This window comes from Silurus meridionalis, chromosome 9, assembly GCF_014805685.1.
Source record: "Silurus meridionalis isolate SWU-2019-XX chromosome 9, ASM1480568v1, whole genome shotgun sequence".
NCBI classification, from domain to species: domain Eukaryota; kingdom Metazoa; phylum Chordata; class Actinopteri; order Siluriformes; family Siluridae; genus Silurus; species Silurus meridionalis.
The window spans coordinates 5093990-5115797 of NC_060892.1; the positions used below are offsets into that span (position 1 = coordinate 5093990).

Below are 21808 nucleotides of genomic sequence, written 5' to 3' on the forward strand. Positions count from 1 at the left end.
TAACAGCAGAGATTCACTAGTATACAATACAACAGCTGTAGCAGCTGTAAGGTTTGATTTTTCCGCCACTTCCGCGAGTTCTTCTGCGGCTGCACCGAGATAACCGACGTTAAATGGCAAATTTTTCCCCCCTTGTGCTCGAGATATTAGGGTTCGGCGACATAAAACCGATAAAAAATGCTTAGAAAAAGCGAGAATTTGGCGGTTCCACTTCAAAAACATTGACTTAATAGGGTTGTCGAGGTAACCGAGGGCGAGATAACCGGGTTCCACTGTAGAATCTTTTTTGCTAATAGGTATTGGTGGAACTGATATTAAGTGTATTGGACAGACAGACAGACAGACAGACAGACAGACAGACAGACAGATAGATAGATAGATAGATAGATAGATAGATAGATAGATAGATAGATGCAGTGCACCTTATAAATGCACCATAATTGGGGATTCCATTTTTGTTTGTGCTTGTCAATTGTCACTTATTTTTTTACAGTGCATGGCGCTTGCTGTTAAAGCTGCATATAGTTGGCTGTGTGCTGATTCAGGCTCACACTGGCCCTTGGCAAAGTGCCTGACATCAAATCATCTCTTTCTTGCTTCCTTAATCAAGTCAGCATTTAGGGGATGAGTGCATTATCTGCTTCTCTTTAACCTGCCCTATGTAACTGGATCGAATTAAAAAAAAAAAAGGACTGTCAGAAAGCATTAGGTAAAAGTGTACAGTTCATCCTTTCACCAGATTGCTGGTGGTGGGGATCTGGATTCTATTTTAAACTCACTTCTGGATGTAAATATGATGTACGTCAATGTAATATTGAAAAGAGCCCAGGATGTTGTGTCAGTGCAGAATATGGAAAGCAGAATAGCAGGTGAATAGCTGAGTATCCACTACAACCATGACAGGAATCGTCACTACTGAAGACAGCCATATGGACTCAGAAATTGTGATTGATATATATATATATATATATATATATATATATATATATATATATATATATATATATATATATATATATATATTCAGTGGTTGCACATTTCTCTGTTTTAAACAAAACATTTCTTATTAAAAAAATGGAATGTTATATATGAGTGAGAACCTTCATAGCCTTGAACCAAGCACATCCAAGAGTAATTGGTTACGAAATACCCTGGATAATTTGCTATGCTAGATTCTGTATAGCAGTGTAACATAAAAAAAAAAACATTATAGCTTACCTAAGTTGAAACATTTATTGCAATATTTTTTACTTTTATTTGTTCGTATCTGTTGTTTCGTTGTTCGTTTGTTTGATTGCTTTTTTAATTGGTTGGTAGTTTTCCAATAGCAGTCAGTGTTTCTCTGTTGCGGTTTCTAATTAACATTTATAAAAGTGGTGGAATGCAAAAGTGACTTATTCAGACACTGATATAGCCTTTCTGTCTACCGGTAACAAATACACACTACTTTATTAGGAGCTAGCTTGCAAGTTGCACTTTCCAGCCATTTGTGGTTTTACCCCAAACTGTTGGCACAACCTTGGAGACACACAATTGTATCACATGCCTTTGGATGTTAAATCTTCCCTTCACTTGAACTAGGAGATTCAAACCTGTTTTAGCATGACAATGCCCCTGGGCACAAAGCCAGGTACATGAAGATATGCTTTGCATGGGTTGGAGTGAAAGATCTTGGGAGTCCTGACCTCAGCCCTATTAGGATGAAGTGGAATGCTGGCTGCACCCCAGGCCTCCTCACTCTATATCAGTACCTGACTTTGCTAATGCACTTGTGGCTGAATGAGCACAAATCTCTACAAGCACAATCCAAAATCTAGTGCAACATCTTCCTAGAAAACTGGAGCTTATTATAACAGAAAATGGGGACTAAATATGGATCAGGATGTTTGAAAAGCACAAACGATTTTTATAATCAGGTGTCCACAAACTTTTGTCCATATAGTGTAAGTTATGTGGATCCAGGATCTATGAATAAAGCCATCATGGATTAGTTAAGTCAATGGCAGGCATTAAACATATCAAACAATTTATTAAACACGTCATTAGTAATGGAGAAGAATGGCATGTTTTTGATCATTTCAAGGAGTATCACATTTCTGGTACATTACACTTATGTGATATCATTTTGCATATAAAGGTTTAGAGTTGATTCTGAGCATCACACCTAGTTTGCCTTGAGCATCACACCTAGAAAAGACAGGAGATGATGGATGCTTTTCCCTTTTTTATTCTCCACTACTCTCATTCTTGTGTCGGTGTCATCTGGATTCTCAGTGTATAACATCAAGCTAGATTTGATATATGAGAATTACTTCATGGTATAATGAGGCTGATCAACAAGACGACACAAGTTATTGACAAGCTGTTTGTCACAGCAGTTTACTTTGGAAAAATGTTTTCTTTGTAATACTGGCGGATGTACTGCGGTGGCCACGCCTGTGTCTCCGAGAAGTTATTAACAAATCACTGCCTTTCACTCACTCTCAACTCTCAACTCTCACTGGCAGCTCCACAGACATAAATCAAATGCTTGGCATTTCTGCTCGTTGCTGATGCTTCACCTAAATTATCTTCAGATGCACTTTTCTTTGTGCGAGAAATATAATGCTTACATTTTCTGACCTCCATTGAACTCGACCATGCTGGGCGTCTCTCATGATTTTCAATAGGACCCGAGCAACATTTTGCCAAGCTGTAAAATAATCTCCAGGTCTTAGTGGGTTTCTATAATGGATGGTGATTTGTTGTTTCAGAATAATCCTGCACTGCAGAATATTGCTTTAAAATAAAATAATAACATTCATAAAAGCTGCAGATGTTGCCTTTTATTTTTTTTCTTTAATAGGAAAAAAATAATCCCTTTCCTGGCTGAATTCCAGAAAGTGTCGAAAAATGGTGTTTTGAACTAAATTGAGCTTTCTGTCCATTTATATTGTTATAAAGTTGTTTGACATCAAGAAATCATTATATATTATACCAAAATGATGTAGTAGTGTTTACATTTTGGTTACTTTCTATCTTTGCCTTGGCCTTGGCCTTCTGCTTAAAACCATCAATATTTCAGCATCATTGCAAAAGTGTATGTGTTGGCACAAGTCACTTTCCCATAGGTGATGGGACTGAGACTGATGTGGATGATGCTGACAATCAAAGAGAGAGAAAAAGATGCAAAACATTAACAGTATACAGTAATTAGGTACAACCTGCTAGTAATGTTGTTTTTTACTAGTAGATTTGGATACAAATGAAAACAGGCTACACCCCTTGACAACTTGACAACTTGCATGAATGACACAGTAATGCAAAAAAACAACAACTATAAAGTTAATTAGATAATTTCTCATTTCCACATTTGCATTTGCTTGGCAGAGTGATAGACACCTTTCAAAGTATAAATACATCCGCGTATTAAAATGGGTGTAACGCAGTGCGTATCATTAAATAAGACTGAGTCATATTTAAAAATGTTCTTTTAAACACAATGGATCTTTGTGCTCTTGCTGACATGTTTGGCTGTTATTGATTCAGTGTTTACCTGTGAGAAAGTTGCGATGTGACATATTCCTGCACAGAGCTGTCACAAGTCCAAAGCTGGACTTATAATTGGGCTTGCTATATCCAAACACGATATCCCAATGTCCAAATAAACTGTGAGAAAAACACTAGCAGCTGTGTTACATTAATCGAACACACATTGAATTTTAGTTCATTATTTTTAAATGTGGTTGCTCAGAAGGTGCTATTATAATATACACTCTATGGGCAATAATAGTCTTGGGACACTTGATATTTCCAGCTATATGTGGTTCTTCCCTAATCTGTATTCATAAAATTAGTCACACGATTATATAGAATGTCTTTGGCTTCCCTTGAACCAGTAGACCCAAGCCTTTTCCAGAATGACACAAAGCCAGCTCCATGAAGATATGGTTTGAAGTTGAAGATATTATATATATATATATATATATATATATATATATATATATATATATATATATATATTTTTTTTTTTTTTTTTTTTTTTTTTTTTTTTTCTGTAGAAATCTACAGAAAAAATCTGTAGAAAAAGCTTTTGGGTTTTGGGTTTATATGAATATAGCTTTTGGGTTTTGTCACGATGTCATGACATTTGACAGATTAATGAGTTTTACAGCTGCAAATACTGTCATATGTACTATGTCCAGTAGCTCATCAGCCCCAGAGCACAAAGTATGGAAATTGATCTGGATTCAGACATGCGTGTGACCAGTATGCATATGTGCATACAAAATAGGTTTGTTACTAAAAAGTGGGTCTGATCAAAGGCATGTGTACCGTGTGTGCTGTGTATGCAGAGACTATGCAACAGAGTCTGACATTAAGACCGCAACCCGCCAAGTAAGAGATAACAGCCAATAATGAAAATAACAGACAGACCAAGGGCATAGATGCTGTGTTTTACTTCCTCAAGTCTGTTCTCTAAACCACGGCTGCTTTTTAGTGGTTTTCTTTTTTTTTCCTAAAAAAAAGGAAGTTGTGCTTACTCATGTCTCTTACCTAAATCCTATGAATATAAAAAACTCACTGTCTTTTCATTTAGTATCTAGTATTGTTATGGCTATATCTTTAAAAGTGGTCTTATTTTTCTTTCACATGCTCTGTACAAAATTGTTGGTTTAATTTTCTTTGTGTGTATGTCACATATTTTATTACATTTTCATTCACTAGTGTAACATTAGACCTTGTATATATACTTATACTTATTACTGATGTTTTGGTTACTCTTATAATATTTATCATATAGTTTATTTGTATCTTGTGCATGGAAATAAAAATGTAAAACTGGATTAGCAGTATTTAAGGAATGATTGAGCTCCAATTAGACTAAATAAAAATTTTCTTTATAATATTATTTTGATAAACAAACATTTTTCATGGTTTTCTATTGGTACTTTATGTCCATTTTTAATAGTACTAAGTGAATGAATTTGTATATATTTACTGTATAATTTCTATAGCTTTTGTACACCTGACTATAAGATATATGTTATTTGGACATCCAACTTTTAATTTAGTCCTCATTTTTCTGTTCATGACCTCCACTTTGCTAAGAAGATGTTCCACTAGATTTCGGAGTGTGCTTTTGGAGATTTGTGCTCATTCAGCACAAGAGTTTTAGTGAAGCTTGGTACTGATGTAGTTATCATCAGTCTGACCTTCTGACAATAGTAAGGTCAATAACCCTCTGTCCTTATCCGAGCAATTTACAATTATCTTATTTATAGACCTGAACAGTTGAGGGTTACAGGCCTTGCTCAGGGGCCCAGCAGTGGTAGCTTGGTGATACTGGGATTTAAACTCCAATCTTCTGATCAACCACTATGCTATTGGTTGAACCACAACATCCACCTAGGATGCAATTTAACATTTTATGTATTTATTAATAGTGTTTTACTTGCTCGTGTTTGTTGTTATTTGTAACTTTTTTTCAATCAATGAACTTGTGAAAAATGTGTTTAAATATGTTAATTGAATGCAAGACTTTAACTTTGATGTTAGTCACTGAATTTGAGTGACAGTTACATATACACTATATGCTCAAATCTTTGTGTAAACCTGGTTATCCTTTCTATGCGTGTATTTTAACATCCCATTCTGGATTCCTTTGCTGTAATAATACGTCCCAATTTTCTGGGAAAGATTTTCACTTGATTATGGAGGGGGACTGTAGGGATTTGCTTATTCATGAGGTCAGGCAATAATGTCAGGTGAGGAGATCTTGATTGTGGTTGGTGTTCCTGTTCATCCCAAAGGTGTTTTTAGCAAGGTTGAAATCAGTGCTATGTGAAGACAACCTCAGTTCATCCACTTTAACACTGGGAAACCATGTCTTCAGGGAGCTCACTTTGTGCAGGAACAGGTTTGGGATCGGCCCATTAGTTCTAGTAAAGGGAAACTTCAATGTTACAGCATAAAAAGATATCTTATACAAATGTGTCTTTCCAAATTTATTGGCAGCTGTGGGAAAAAATATATTAGCTCAAGAGTCAAGAAGCTTTTGTATACAGGTGTGGTAGGAAGGTGTCCACAATGTTTTCAGTAATGAGTGCTGTAGTGAGCTACCATAGTTTGTCTGGCCATTCTCATCTGACTTCTCAGTCTCTTAACAAGATTTTTCCACCCATAACCTGTATGTTTTTAGTTTTTCACACAATTCTTAGTAAAACTGTTGACAATGGGGGTCAACGTGAGCAGGGGTCAATCTTGGCACGGTCAAAGATCATTTTTTTCTTATTCTAACGTTTATGTGAAACCTGCATCTGCGTGATTTCTGCAATGTTCCACTGCCACATAATTGGCTAACAAAGTGGATGATGTAACGTATTCAAGAAGTAAAAAAAACAGAAATATTTTAGACCTCTGTGTCTTCATAGCTTACTAATGCTATGCACACCATAGACACTACCACCACAAGCCAGTTAATATGTGCTCAGTGGCCCTCTTGCCGTGTTCATTTTCCCATCCTTCTCTGGAAAATCTTTCTTTCCAAGTCCAAAGTCTGCAGTGGAGTCTCTATACTCTGTGTGTATATATATATATATATATATATATATATATATATATATATATATATATATATATATTTTACAAATCCATGTCTTGTTGGAAAGCTTTCCTTTTCGATTATAGCTGTTGCTGGTGGAGGAATTTACAATCCCTCAGAGCACATACACCGATGCACACATGATCATGAGAGCGTGACAAAAGCACATCTAACAACTCTTCCCTCCGGATGTCTATGAATAGGTACTCAGATTTCAACAGGTCAGAGGTGTAAGACTGGAACATATTTAATAGCAGATGATGTAAAAGTCATGCAAACCCAAGTCACAGTGCTGAAGGGTAATAAAAATGATTTCTGATTGTTAGGGTTTTTATAATATGATGCCGTGGTACTGTATTTTCCTTCATTGTGACATGCATGTGTTAAAATGTAATGAGCTTTTTTTTGTCTGGGGCACAAGGTGCGGTGCAGTTGTGGTTAATGTCCCAGTGCTGGAGAGTTCAAGCACAAGCAGAAAATAATAGTTATTCACCTGTCCATTAACACCTCCAATATGATTAATGCAACAGTCGATGCTTGACTGACGCCATGACAGGCAATCATCACTCAGTGTGCTTTCCGATCGCTGACTAAGCACAATAAGAGTCAGTGTCTCTCTCTCTTGGGCTTGTAAGTCAGTAAGCGCTCAACTTTTAAAGGGTTTTACCTAATAGCTGGAGAGGATCCTGTTCTTTCATTTTATATGGAACCATCTTCATGGTCTCTCTCTCTCTCTCTCTCTCTCTCTCTTTCTCCCTTTCCCCTTATGCTCCTTTTTCCTCAATGTCAACATATAGAAGCACCAAAAACAAAGCAGCACCAGAAGCGCTGACTAAAAGTATAACTCTGGGCCCTTAAATCCAGAGAAAAGAGAGCATTAGGGAACCCTGGAGGTTTGTTTCTTTTTGAGATCTGTTTATCCATACTTTTCTCGTCCTCACACAGACGTCTACACACAGGTGAAGCAAAGGGTTGAGTCTGAGCAGTGATGTATTTTTGTATTTTTTCCGGCTTGTGATCGACGTGCCAGTCTGCTTTCCCAGGTATTTTTTTAGACATATATTATAGAATTTTCAGGTTTTAAGGATGCTAAATCTAAACAATCGATAGGGACAGTACTACTGCAACCAGCAGGATGTCATTTTGGGGGGAAAACTGTTTTATATCAGTCTCAAGGCCTTACTGTAAGGTCAAGTCAGGTATCAGACTTTTCCCAGACTCTACAGTGGCCAAAAAGATGCCACACCTCCCAGAGTACACAAGCTCCTGTTGTATGTGTTTTTGCGCATTTTTTTTTACTTTTTTACATTTTTTTTTACTTTGTTTCTGAATTTGCCTCACGATTTGAATTTGTTTTCCATCTCATACTGCATTAGCACCCACTTCATTTTGACATTTACAAATAAGATCTTGAATCTGCATGGAGTTCTTTGGTTAATTAGTCAGGGCACGAGCCGCAGGCTTGCAGCCTTCAAATTTGCCTTACAGTCACTACGGAAGCTACATTCGTATGGTTGCCAAATGAGGATTTGTGCATGTTCAGACAACAGCGTTATATTCAGCAGTTATTGCTGAAACGAGTAATCCGCTTGTGAAAAGGTGTGGATAGATTTTTTATTCTCAATGGTATGATTTCGTTTTTTTTTCACTGTTTAGTCATCACGTCAAGAATAAATAAAAGAAAATAAATATTGTACCTCGTGTTTCTAAGGTTATATTATTTGTCGAAGGCGTCCCAATTCCTAGATTTTTCCATATTTCTTATCACATCAACCCTTTCAGAGAGTCCGATTACTTATTACTGAATCCAATTAAGATGATGTTACTTTTCACAAGTATTTCTGTGTCTAGGTTTATTTAGGACCTTTAATAAAATAAATTCTAAATTAAATACTTTAGGTTTTCATTGTTCTTTTAATAAATATAGTATTTAAAGATATATTTGGAACAATAACTGTTACAGTTAAAGGAAGTGACAGTACATTACAATTTTAGTTAAATAGTAACCGGAGCCAAAGCAATTTCCTGGATACTGCCAGAAGTGTATAATTGAAGACAAAATGTAATAGTACAATTTATCAAATTAATATAATCACTAACGCTTTATTTAAAAAAATAAACACACAAACAATACAGTTAAATGTTTCGTTTTTTTCATTCGTTTACATGCTGCTCTTGATTTCACATATTGCGTCCTGTTGTAGAGAAGAGTCTGTAAAATGAGACGAGTTTAAACGACACCCTAGAAGTGTCATTTTATTTACAAATTATAACCTGCCTGACGAGTAGGCCTTGTTCAATACGGCCGAACAACACATGTTCCGAGCTGCCAACATGTTATTAACAAAGCCTCTTTGTGCTCATTTTGCAATTTTATTCTCCTTCTGGAGATTCAATATAGAAAAAATAATGCTGAAAGAGTGCAACATATCCTGCATTGGCTGTAGCTTTTTGAAGTACACAAAAAATCTTTAGACGCACAGATCAGTTTCATTCTGAGCCCGAAATGAAGTTGAGTATTTTTTCCCCCCTGAATGATGTACTGCTTAAATACAGATGTAGGAAGCGACTGAGTAGCGTCGAGGATTGCAAATGGAGCTCTCTTGTGCACAGAGCTAATGTTACAGCCTCCATTACAGGATCAGAAGGGCTCATTAGATAGCTCTGCTAGAGACTTTATATTTCCCATTCCTCAGCTCGGTTTGTATCTGCGCAGGCCATAAAACTGAATAAACGCATATGGGCGCAGGCCACGTGCATTCTAAATCACACTTTTAACTGGACGCTTATCGCCAGACCACAGACACGAACACACATATCGACAGTAAAACCTGGGCACGCTCATTTGTGGTAGATCCCGTGGCACAAAGCGCTAGATTAACTCGTTAATAGTCTGATGATTCACAGTGCAGACTCCCGAACTCAATTAGAAAGTGCTTTTGCGACATTTTACGAGACACACCCAGTCATGTCTATTAGCGCATAAAGCCAACAGACGAACAAAACTCACCCGCACGAAGACTTCAGAGGAAAGAGGGGTGAGAGGTCGTAAAGTCAGAGCAATAGGACAGGATGGCGTCCTAGACACCAAGCCTCCTCAGCAATGAACCCTCTATATAGGGGAGAAAAGGGAGCGAGAGACATTTCGAGCAATAATGAGCAGACAAGGCGGTTGAACGAAAGGTCACTATGAAAAAGGAGGCAGGAGGAGGAAGGTGGAAGGACTGAAGACAGACAGAAAAGAGTTTTTTTCTGGATCCTTTAGGGCTAAATAATTCATTTTATAAAGTATGAAATATTTTCATCGATGTCAGAAATATAAATAAATAAACTTGTATTATTAGTCTAACATATAAAGAACAAAAGGACAAAAAGTATTAGGACGCCTGACTTTTCCAGCCATATGTGGCTCCCTCCTCAAAAACTGCTGGAGGCACACAATTGAACACTATAAGACGTCTTTGAATGCAGCAAAATTACATTTTCTCTTCACTTGAACTAGAAGACCCAAACCTGGGCATAAAGCCAGCTCCATGAAGATATGTTTTACATGGGTTGGATTGGAAGATCTTGAGTGGCCTGCTATAGCGCTCCGAACTCAACCCTATTGAACACCTTTGGGATGAATTGAAATACTGACTTCACCCCAGACCTCCTCAACTCACCTACATACAACACCCTTGTGGCTGAATACAAATCTTCACAAGCACACTCCAAAATCTAGTGGAACATCTTCCCAGAATAGTGGAGGTTATTATTATAACAACAAATGGTTACTAAATGTGGAATAGGATGTTTAAAAAGCACATAAAATGATCAGATGTCCACAAACTAGCTAAGTAATTTAGTTGAATTAAATTTTTGCGTTCAGCGTGCTCTCTCTCACTCTCTGAAACGATGAGTAGAGGAAGAACCCTTGAGGGGAACCAGTCTCAAAATCCTCATCTGGGTTACACCACATATTCATTTAACAGTTCACTAATAGACACTTTGTTTATAAAACTGTTCGTGCCACCGGTAAGTCATTATTGAATAATTAAATAATTGAACAGAAGAATTAAGTCTGCTCTAATAAACATTTGTGGTGAACAAACCCTATTTCCCAGAATTCTCAGCGAACTCATGCAGTACATAACCAGTCACATGATCTGCAAACTCGTTCAAGTTCCCCAGGCCTCTGATCACCACCACCTGTTCTCAATAAGCCTTTTTTCTTCAAATAACCTGAACTAGAGGCAAGTCTTGCTTATAGTGGGGCGGTAGTGATGTTATTGGGCCTTTTGTTTGTGTGTTTGCTGTTTTTACTACAGCATTTTTTTTTTAAACTCTCATTTCTTTCTGAATATATAATATGATAGGATGAGTACACAGAAACATCAAGGTCTAATCACTAGAGGTCTGATGGCAAATGCTAGCATGTGCTGTTAATAGAGCTTCACAAATTATACATTTTAATTGGAAATATTTAGTGTCTGGAGATTTACTTTAATTTACATCTGGTCAAAAATTATAAAAAAAAAAGGGGGTTAATTCTCTACTTCCTGCCTTCACTCCCACTTCCTGCCTTCACTTCCACTCCAGCTAAATTCATCTTTAGTGGTGAAACAATTTAACATTATGTAAAATTGACAGTAAATCCTGCTAATGACAAGCAAATGGTAAATAAACTGCATTGAACCAGAATTTTTATTTAAATTTGTTTATATTAATTTCCCTTTTTACATTTTTTTTTTTAGTGTTCAGAGCGTTTTCTTTCTTGCTGCTGGCGCATCTTCCAAAATATTATTTCATGTATCTGATGTCATATCTTCAGACATATATGAGACAAATTCTCGTCACTAATTTTGGCCTACTGGGTAAATGTTTAGGATCATGCATTACTTTTCTTGAAATTTTCCAGCCATAGTTAAATTAATTCACTTACTCTTTCAACACATTTAAAAACTTTGACATCCTGGAACCAATTCGAGAGATTTTGTTTCTATGATGTTTTTTTATTTGCTAATTTTTAATTTCATTTTTAATCTCTCCTAGAAGCAATCATACAATATATTATTTATATTTACGGCATTAAGCAGACAACCTTATCTAGAGCGACTTACAACTGAGCAGTAATGGATCAAGGGCCTTGCTCAAGGGCCCAACAGTAGCAGCTTGGTGGTGCTGGGATTTAAACCTATGACCTTCTGTTCCAAAGTCCAAGGCTTTGACCACTGAGCAACAACCTTATTCAACTCATTTAGTTCTTGGGTTTGTGTGTGTTAGCATGACTGTGCTAAAAAAAAAAGTAGCTAAAAAATGAATGTCTTACTGACGCTGAAACTATAAGAGAAATTGGGAAAAAATGGAATAGACTCAAAGTTAATAAGATTTCTGGGTAATGTAATGGTAAAGAATGTTGGCATGACACAAGGGTACTATACTTCTTCTCCGCCTGGGGCCCCTGTTAAGAAATAGAAATGCCTCTAATGTTGAAACATATTGAAAGTTTGTGAGGAAAAACTCACCAAATATTACAAAAAATTATTCCAAATTTGAATTAGTCGAAATAGATCTATGAAGTGTTATGTGCTGTTGGACATTTTTTTGCTTTACTATGGTACACTACACTATATATACACTATATAGACAAACGTTTGTGGACACCTGACCATATGTGCTTTTTGAACATCCCATTCTACATTTAGTCCCTGTTTGCTATTATAATAGGAAGATGTTACACCAGATTTTGGAGTTTGCTTGTGGAGATTTGTGCTAATTCAGCCACACTGGTGTTATTAAAGTCAGGTACTGATGTAGGTGAGGAGGCCTGGGGGGCAATCAGTGCTGCGATTTATCCTAGAGGTGTTCAGTAGGGTTGAGGTCAGAGCTCTATAGCAGGCCACTCAAGATTTTCAAATCATGTAAGCCACTCTGTATGTTCATGGAGCTGAATTTCTGCACAGGGATATGTCATGCTGAAACAGGTTTGGGTTTCATGGTTCATTAGAAGGGAATATTTAATGTTACTGGATCCAAGAACATAATATATGGTTGAGTTCCAATACTTTTGTCCATGTAATCAATCAATCAATCTATCTATCGAAGTTGCATGTGTTCCCCTCATGTCCAATTCCCTCTTTCTATTTGACTTCCATGTGCTTTAGATTAATTTGTCATGTCATGATCTTTTCTTGTACACAATGACACACCTGCTCTTGTGCACGTTGCGCAAACCGGCGCCTTGGGCTATTGCACCTCTATCTAAGCATAAAGCCTCTCAGGATTTGAAAAAAAGAGCGGGAGAGGAAAAATGAGGGGCAGTTTTGAAGATTGTCCTTCACAGGAACTTCCTCCTGAGGTGTGCTTGCTTTTGTGTGTGAATTTTTGTACGAATGTGTGTGTGTGTGTTTGTCTTTCTAACAGAGGTTTGTCCAAGTATGTTGTCAGAAGTCAGTCCAAATGATGGGAGGGTAGTTTTATCCGTCTTGTCAACACTCACGAGGATTACTAATCCAATAATCCTCTTCCTCGGTCAGCTCCCGTATGCTTTCTATAACTGGAATTGTTGTAGGCTTAGTTGAAAGGAAATTTTAACAGAAAATCTAATTTGTGCAGTTTCTCCCTATGTAGTTTAAGGTTTCACAGGGGGAAAAAAAGGCTTGCAGTGTAATTATATTTACTGGCATTGTACGATGTCATCAGTAGAACTATTTCTAAATTCATTAACACTCCAGACCAAGATACCATCAGGTATATAGATTAGAACTGCTGAATATTTCTAATTAGAAACATCGCCCATATTCGAGTGGATATACATTTCTTCCTATGAATTCCTTTCTTACTATGTTTTGTGTATTAGCAGCCTGATGACTGCGCTCTGCTTGGCAGGGTCAGACTTGCCTCTCAGTCCTCCTCCAGACGGTCACTCTGTCTGATTAAATAGCCAATAACTCTGCTGTGATTGTATTGGGTAGTCCAAGACTAACGCCGCTGCCAGCTCAGAGCCGAAGATCTTGGCCACCTCATTATCCTCGCAGAGCGCCACTGAAAACGGCGAGACGGACCGTCTGCCATTTTGTCTGTCTGTCTATTTGTCCGTCTAAACTGTTCGGTGACAAATAGACTGTCGTAAAGGATTTCCCCTGTGACCGACAGGTGATTTTTTTCCTATTAATCAGACAGTGATCCGGTGTGTCTGGACACCTGACAGGCGCATCATTCACTCGGCAGTAGGTGAATGGCCCGAGACTGATACAGTGAAACAAGAAGAGCCGCTTCGTCTTGATTTATTCTCGCCTGGCTTAGAGATATTACAGCCACACCTTGGGTTAGGGACGTCTCTCTCTTTCTCTCTTTTTGTCTCTCTTCCTTTCTTTTTCTGTTCCTCTTACTCCCTCACTCTCTGATGTCGTGTCTTCGTGAGTCTTTTGTAAGTTGTCACATTGCAGCTGATAAAATGTGCAAAGCTCAAATCTGTGTCAGAGTCCTAATGGCCTGTGAGCATGTATCTGTCACTGCAATAGAGAGAGAAGACAGAAAGTGTGTGTGTGTGTGTGTGTGTGTGTGTGTGTCTGGTCTCGGCTGGGCTGCTGTATTGATATGCAGGCCACACTGCTGCGGTGCTCACGCACTGAAATGAGGATGCTCTGGCGCGGAGGACTGGGATGAGATGTTTTAATGAGATTGTGGTCTCTTTAGCGGCCATGCAGCGCAGCGCAGAATGTGATCTCAGGCTCTGCTTATTGGTTTATGCACGCCTGTGCTCTTGCTAATGTGTTCACCGCTCCCGTGCAGTGCTGCGTCGCCGCAGCGGGCCCGATTTAAACAAATCACCCTCATGATCGAGAGAGACAAAGAAAAAAAACCTGTGATAACAAAAAGAAGGCGATGATAAAGAAAGGAAGGGAAGGAACATAAGACTCGCGTGTCTTTTACACGAGACATTTGCATGCTGTGTAATTTTCCTAGAAAGATTATTGTGTTGATTGTGCATGTTTAAAAAAATCCCATTACAGTAGTAGACAATTGTAGAATAATAGTTTGTGTTGTACAGTATCAGGGGAATGGGATCAGGTGTTCTGGGATTGCATTTGGTTTGTTCTTGGTTAGTCATCTCATTATGATTACATATTATTTCTAAAATCATTTAGTATTCAGTCAATTATGGGAAATATTTCTCTTTGTGGTTTTGCCTACCAAAATGGCAGCCAAGCAGAAGTGAAGAATAAAAAAAAAAGGAAAAACATCAGCTTCTGTGAAAATCTTACCAGATTGAAACATTTAAGTCTCCTACTTCCTCTTGTAAAGTGTCAGTAATGAAGGTAATCTAGCAGAAGCACATGGTGACAAAGCTGAGCTGCGGTTCCGTAATTCAATGGAAATGTAAATCATTTTTAATACAATCTTCATGAAATTCGTTTAACTCTCCGATGTGATAAATCACACTGACAGACACAGGATCACCCGAGCTTCCTCTTCTAACTTTCCATGATCGTTTGACTCCCTGACTGAATATAGTTATGATTCATAGTGGCTGTGACGCTAAATGATTTTGCATCCTTCTGTCAAGCCTAAATGTTGGTTTAGACTTATCTCAATTTTTTATGTAAATCATTACATTTTGTAAATTTTTGTGTAAAATCGTTTTATTTTTTTGCTAGCGGGTTGGTGATAAATACACAAAGTCACCGAGATAGACGACGTAGACTTCTATAGCCAGAAATCGCAGTAATCAGTCTCTAAGTTGAATTTGATAAACAACTTATGTGACATTTAGGATGGTCACAATTAAGTAATCATTTTCAAATTAAGTAATACTATGCTCGTGTTCATTTTAGTGTTCAATTAAAGGCTTATTGTATCAGGTGTCATCGCCAAAAGAACAAAAGATACATTTAGTCTCCATTTGCTGTTATAATAACATCCACTCTTCCTAGAACAAGATGTGTGCTAATTCAGCTGCGAGGGCATTTACCTCAACAATAATAAAAATGTAATGAATTGGCATTACGGTGCCACCCAGATGGGGATGGGTTCTTTTTTTTTGGACTGGTTCCTCTTAAGGTTTCTTCCTCATAACATCTCAGGGAGTTTTTCCTTGCCATTGTTGCTAATGGGCACTAACATATAATATTTTTAGGGATATTTGGGACAATATCCTTTGTTATACAAATAAAAGTGAATTGAATTCAAATGAACTGAATTAAAGTCAAGTGCTGATGTAGGTGAGGTGAGATGAGGGGGCCTATTCAGTATTGTTAAGGGCAGAGCTCTTATTTCAGGTCACTCAAGATCTTCCACTACCACATTATTTTGATGTCGCAAGTAGTAAGAAAACTGACAACCTGGCCACCACATTGTAGTGAATGGAGCTTTCATTTACTGAATACTTGAATTGTAACAATGTGTAAAAGAGTTTTATTCCTCCTATACCGCAATGAATCCACAATTTACGACCAGTCAGGCTCACAGTTTATCACAATATTAAAGTATTCTTTTTAATGTGTGATGGTGACAAAGCCCAGTGCTTTTCACACTTTTTTGGTTAAGCCCATCTTGGAACATTTATATCCCATTCTATTATTACTTAAGGAAAAAAGAAGGGTGCTCTCATGGGGAAGTGATCTTAATGTATCTCTCGTCACTTAGCAGCAGATGTATGGAGGACTGTAGGACTGCTCTGTGGGGAAAAAACAGAGGAATTTTTTTCCCTCGCTCCCTGTTAAAAAAATAAATAAATAAAATGGTGAACACATTGCCTTCTCTTTCTAGCAGTCTATGAAAAATGCATGACTATGAGCAAGTCTCATGATTTCCCTCCCCAGGCCCTACAGACGGCCAGACGGCAAACTTTCTCACTAAATGTCAAGCGGGTCCAAAGAGGCTGACGCCGTCATGATGGCCTTAGTGACCTCAAATAGATAGCATGTGTGTACGTACGTGTGTGTATGTGTGTATGCTGGAAGAACGGGACCCAGAAGGACAATGAAACTGTAATGTCAGATAATCACTCTGGCTGTCTGATTTGCTGAGATTTAACTCGTCAAGCACTGCAGACTGGCATGTAAATTGGGGTTGATGCATATTTAAATGTGTATATGTCTGTGATGAGACTGACAAATCAGAGGTTCTGAGGTTGTCGTTTTTGAGTATACACATATGTTAAAATGTTCTGGTGTTCTCTAGCACAGTATTAAGAATTAATTTAATATTAGTTCTATGTGGAAACCAGAATCAGAGCATCAGTTTTCTGAAAGAGGCTTAACAGGATTCAAAATCAGTGAGAGAGATGAGAGATGTGATTAATGAACTAAATTCCCTTTAATAAGGTTTGGCATCTATGCTTCAGGCCCAGTGAAGGAGGTGTGGTCTTTTTGTTTCAGGCCTAGTAAAGGAGGTGTGGTCTTTCTGTTTCAGGCCCAGTGAAGGAGGTGTGGTCTTTCTGCTTCAGGCCCAGTGAAGGAGGTGTGGTTTTTCTGCTTCAGGCCCAGTGAAGGAGGTGTGGCCTTTATGCTTCAGAGACAGTGAAGGAGGTGTGGTTTTTCTGCTTCAGGCCCAGTGAAGGAGGTGTGGCCTTTATGCTTCAGAGACAGTGAAGGAGGTGTGGTCTTTATGTTTAAAGCCCAGTGAAGGAGATGTGGTGTTTAAGCTTCAGGCCCAGTGAAGGAGGTGCGGTCTTTCTGTCTTAGGCCCAGTGAAGTAGGTGTGGTCTTTCTGCTTCAGGCCCAGTAAAGTAGGTGAAGGAGGTGTGGTCTTTATGTTTAAAGCCCAGTGAAGAGGGTGTGGTGTTTATGCTTCAGGCCCAGTGAAGGAGGTGCGGTCTTTCTGTCTTAGGCCCAGTGAAGTAGGTGTGGTCTTTCTGCTTCAGGCCCAGTGAAGGAGGTGTGGTCTTTAGGCTTCAGGCCCAGTGAAGGAGGAGCAGTCTTTCTGTTTTAGGCCCAGTGAAGTAGGTGTGGTCTTTCTGCTTCAGGCCCAGTGAAGTAGGTGTGGCCTTTATGCTTCAGAGACAGTGAATGAGGTGTGGTCTTTATGTTTAAAGCCCAGTGAAGGAGGTGTGGTGTTTATGCTTCAGGCCCAGTGAAGGAGGTGTGGCCTTTATGCTTCAGAGACAGTGAAGGAGGTGTGGTCTTTATGTTTAAAGCCCAGTGAAGGAGGTGTGGTGTTTATGCTTCAGGCTTAGTGAAGGAGGTGTGGCCTTTATGTTTTAGGCCCAGTGAAGGAGGTGTGGTCAGTGAAGGAGGAGTAATCTTTATGTTTTAGGCCCAGTGAAGGAGGTGTGGTCTTTATGCTTCAGGTCCAGTGAAGGAGGTGTGGTCTTTATGCTTCAGGTCCAGTGAAGGAGGTGTGTTCTTTATGTTATAGTTATAGAGAAGGAGGTGTGACCTTTTTGCTACAGTTCTATTTAAAACGATGTGGTCGCTCCGCTGCAGTTCTGTTTATAGAGGCGTGTGCTTCCATCTCCACTGAAGGAGGTGTATTTTATTTGCCTTTCAGATACCAGAAATATTGCAGAGGCATAGCACAAGAAGTAAATATATGAAATACAAAAAAAAAAAAAGCTAAACCACTTATAAATCCAATGCTTTATACCTAACTGTCAAACCTAAAAATGTTTATAATTTCACTGTTCTGTCAGGTGAGCATCTGCGAGTATGTCCTCAAGGCTACACCTGTTGCACAAGCGCCATGGAGGAGACATTGTCCAACCTGAGCCGCAGAGAGTTCGAGGGCTTGGTGAGAGAAGCAGGACGCTCCATTCAGGCTTCCCTGAACGCCCAATACAGGAGCTTTGACAGTAAGTAAAAGACACACCCACACCCACCCACACCCACAAACAGACTCTCAGAACCAACAACGGGAAACAAAGAGGCTAAGGAGGTGTGAAGGGGCTCTGGAATGACACTGATCTTTATATATTCCATCATCAAAGCTTTCATCTGTTTTTGCTTAGCATTTTTATGCTCAGCACCTGGCTAAAGGAATAGTAAAGGGTGAAAGGTGAGCACTTTGAAGCACACACGCTCCCCTGCTTCGTGTCACACTAAGTGCAGATTAAAGTGGGGACTAAAATGTTTTTTCCTTCTTACCATGTGGCTTTTCATGGCCTTCCCCAGTAGTGACCCATTAAAACATGATCAGCTATGATAGGCAGACCGTATCATATCCGGCCATAATGATCAGAAACCTAGCAGGAGCCTTTATGATGAGGAGCTTTCATGATGCAGAAAGCCATGCTATCAGTAATATTACGTATATTTTATACATGCAAGTCCTTTAATGGGTGATTATATTCTGTCAGGGGGACAGGGTTCTCTTGTGGATTATTGGAGCATACTTAAAAAGAGAAAAAGATACAGTGTAGATGAAAAACTTTAATTTGTAAAAGAAAAACCTAAAAACCTAAAGATTTTTAATAATTTGTATATATATACACTACCTGGGCACACACTTGAATATTTTCTTTTACCACTTTATAGCATGCAGCCTTATGCAATGTCACATTACATATTTCCATTCAGTGCTGTATTTATTTTTTGCCTGAGGTCTTGTATTAAAGTCAGGAGAGTCAAGACACTCCTCTCAAGCACATCCCTTTTAATGCAGGTAAGGTCAGGACTCCAGGTGACCAATTTATGTGTGAAAAAATGCTCCCTGAACAACTCTCACATAATTTCAACCTGGTGAATCTTGGCATTCCTGGAATATGCCTGTGCCATCAGGGAAGAAAACCTCCGTTGATGGAGTAACCTGGTCATACAGCACATTCAGTTACTCAGCTGACTTTGTTTTATTGATATATAATGTTGCTGAGCTAAAACCTGACCAACTGAAGCCAATCATAAAACTGCCTCCAGAGGCTTGTACTGGAGGCACTCTGTATGACAAGTGCATTGCTTTATAAGCTTGATTCATACTCTGATGTGCCATCGATTTTTTAATAGGGTAACTCTGGATTCTTCAAATAATAGGATTTTTCCATTGATGCACAGTCAATTTTTTTTTCTCCCCAACAAATTGAAGTTGTTTTTTTCCAATTAGCCTTGTTAATTGGAAAAACTAAGTGACTTTCTTGTGACCGAACAGCATTCAGTCCCAATCGTGTTCTCATTGCATTGCTCTTACTTTTCAAATTAAACATTATTTTCTGACCACATTTCCTCCTTAATGTTGTCTGCTCACCACTCTCCCTCCACTTAAAGCCGATTTCAGTGATTTTAGCAACCTCTGTAAACCACCAAACTTTTTCATTTTTGAGGTACAAAAACATCACTTCCACAACCGCTGAATATGTCTTCTGACACGCTTGTTTAAGAAATAAAAAAAAGCTCCACACTGTATCTGTTATGGTGAAACGGAATGATTCAATTATAGGCTCTTGAAGGATAAGCTTATTTAAACCCAAAGAGACACTTTTTTGGCCAGGCACTGTATAATATTTATCTATCTCTTTATCTAACTCTCTCTCTATGTATCTTTCTTCACTATATGAACAAAAGGATTGAGACACCAATAGTTTTCCAGCCATGTGTGTTTCTTCCTCAAACGATATATATCTTCCCCAAATGATACCACATTTAAAGCCACACAATTGTATAAGACATATAAGCTACAGACAGACAGACAGACAGACAGACAGACAGATAGATAGATAGATAGATAGATAGATAAAAGTTGTCTGTTTCAGATTTAAATATATTTACATATAATATGCTAATAGATTATACAAAGTAAGTACAATGTAAATCTAACAACCTGTCTAACAAGTAAGACAAGTGACTTGCTTGTGTTAACAGAATAGCCTTTATTTGTCACATATACATATTTTACAGCACAGTGAAATTCGTTCTTCACATATCCCAGCTTGCTCAGAAACTGGGGTCAGAGTGCAGAGTTAGCCATGATATGGCAACCCTGGAGCACAGAGGTTAAGGGCCTTGCTCAAGGGCCTAAGCGTGGCAGCTTGGCGATACTGGGGCTTGAACCCCCAACCTTCCGATCAGTAACCCAGTGCCTTTACCACTGAGCTACTGCTAGCTGGGAAGTGCTGATAGAAAGGAACACACCACTGAGGAAATAAGGATATTTTGCACATTTACTTATCAACTGAGTCAAATAATAAAGTAGCTGGCAGTGGTACGTGAGTCATTTAGCATATACTTTTGTTCATTTTCTCACATTTATTTCAGCCTGTAAAGCATCAGTCTTATTCAGACACCACATTTCTCATCCTCCAAAAAGCTGAACTACTAAAATACCGTCTGAGTCTCAGACAGAAAACAAGTTATGGCTTTGATCTGTTCAAAGCAAGTTTGGCAGCTCGGATCCAGCGCTCGCTGTCTCTCCTGCGGGAGTGTGTTTGAACTGGAGGACAAAGCTCAAATATTTTCATCTGCTCCCAAGACACACACGTGTATTTACCATGAATACTTAAAAGAAACTTTCCAAGCAGTACCAGTTTGATTTTTTTAAGTATTTATTTGAGCGGCGTGAGTCCGAGAAAATATTCTATTTTATGTTTGATCAAAGATTCGAACAATACACTTGAGCATTTTGGCGTTTCATAATACAATTTGTTTGAAGGCTGTCGTCAGAAGCGATTTACAACACATGCATAAACATTGCCCTGAACTGCTCATTCATTATTTAGTTATTCATTGTCTAAAATATTATTCTGTAACTACTCTGAAATGTATGTAATTATATGTGTTAGGAATGTACATCTGGACCAGACATGTCTTGAGACATTCAATACATTACATTACATTATATTTTTAAAGCACAGCTTGTTGAATCTGATTTTATCTGAATTTTCTGAAACAGCTCTGACATTAAACTGCAAATCCAAATGTTATACTAATGCACTTATTCTAATACATTATCAATGACTGTGACTTTGGTGTTGAAAAAACTAGCACAAATCTTTGATCGGCTGCTCCCGTTAGGGGTCACCACAGCAGATCATCCGTCTTTATCTGCCTCTTTTTAAGTCAAGTCACCTGCATGTCTTCCCTCACTACATCCATAAACCTCCTCCTTGGCCTTCCTCTTTTCCTCCTTGCAGCTGGCTCCATCCTCAGCATTCTCCTACTGATATACCCCATGTCCCTCCTCTGCACATGTTCCAAACCATCTCAATCTCGCCTCCCTCACCTTGTCTCCTAAACATCCGACCTGATAAATTAATAAACTCTAAGAAACTTGTTTGGAATCCTGTCCATCCTCATCAATCCCAATGAAAATCTT

At 38.4% G+C, this 21808-nt stretch overlaps 1 protein-coding gene across 1 annotated transcript in view; it reads left to right on the forward strand.

Annotated features, from left to right (window-relative positions):
• Positions 1-21808, forward strand: part of gpc1a (glypican 1a) — a 44452-nt gene that overhangs the window by 10140 nt on the left and 12504 nt on the right. Inside the window, exon 2 of the mRNA XM_046857596.1 lies at positions 18201-18359. Coding sequence (XP_046713552.1) covers positions 18201-18359 — 159 coding nt within the window. The remainder of the gene's footprint in view (positions 1-18200; positions 18360-21808) is intronic.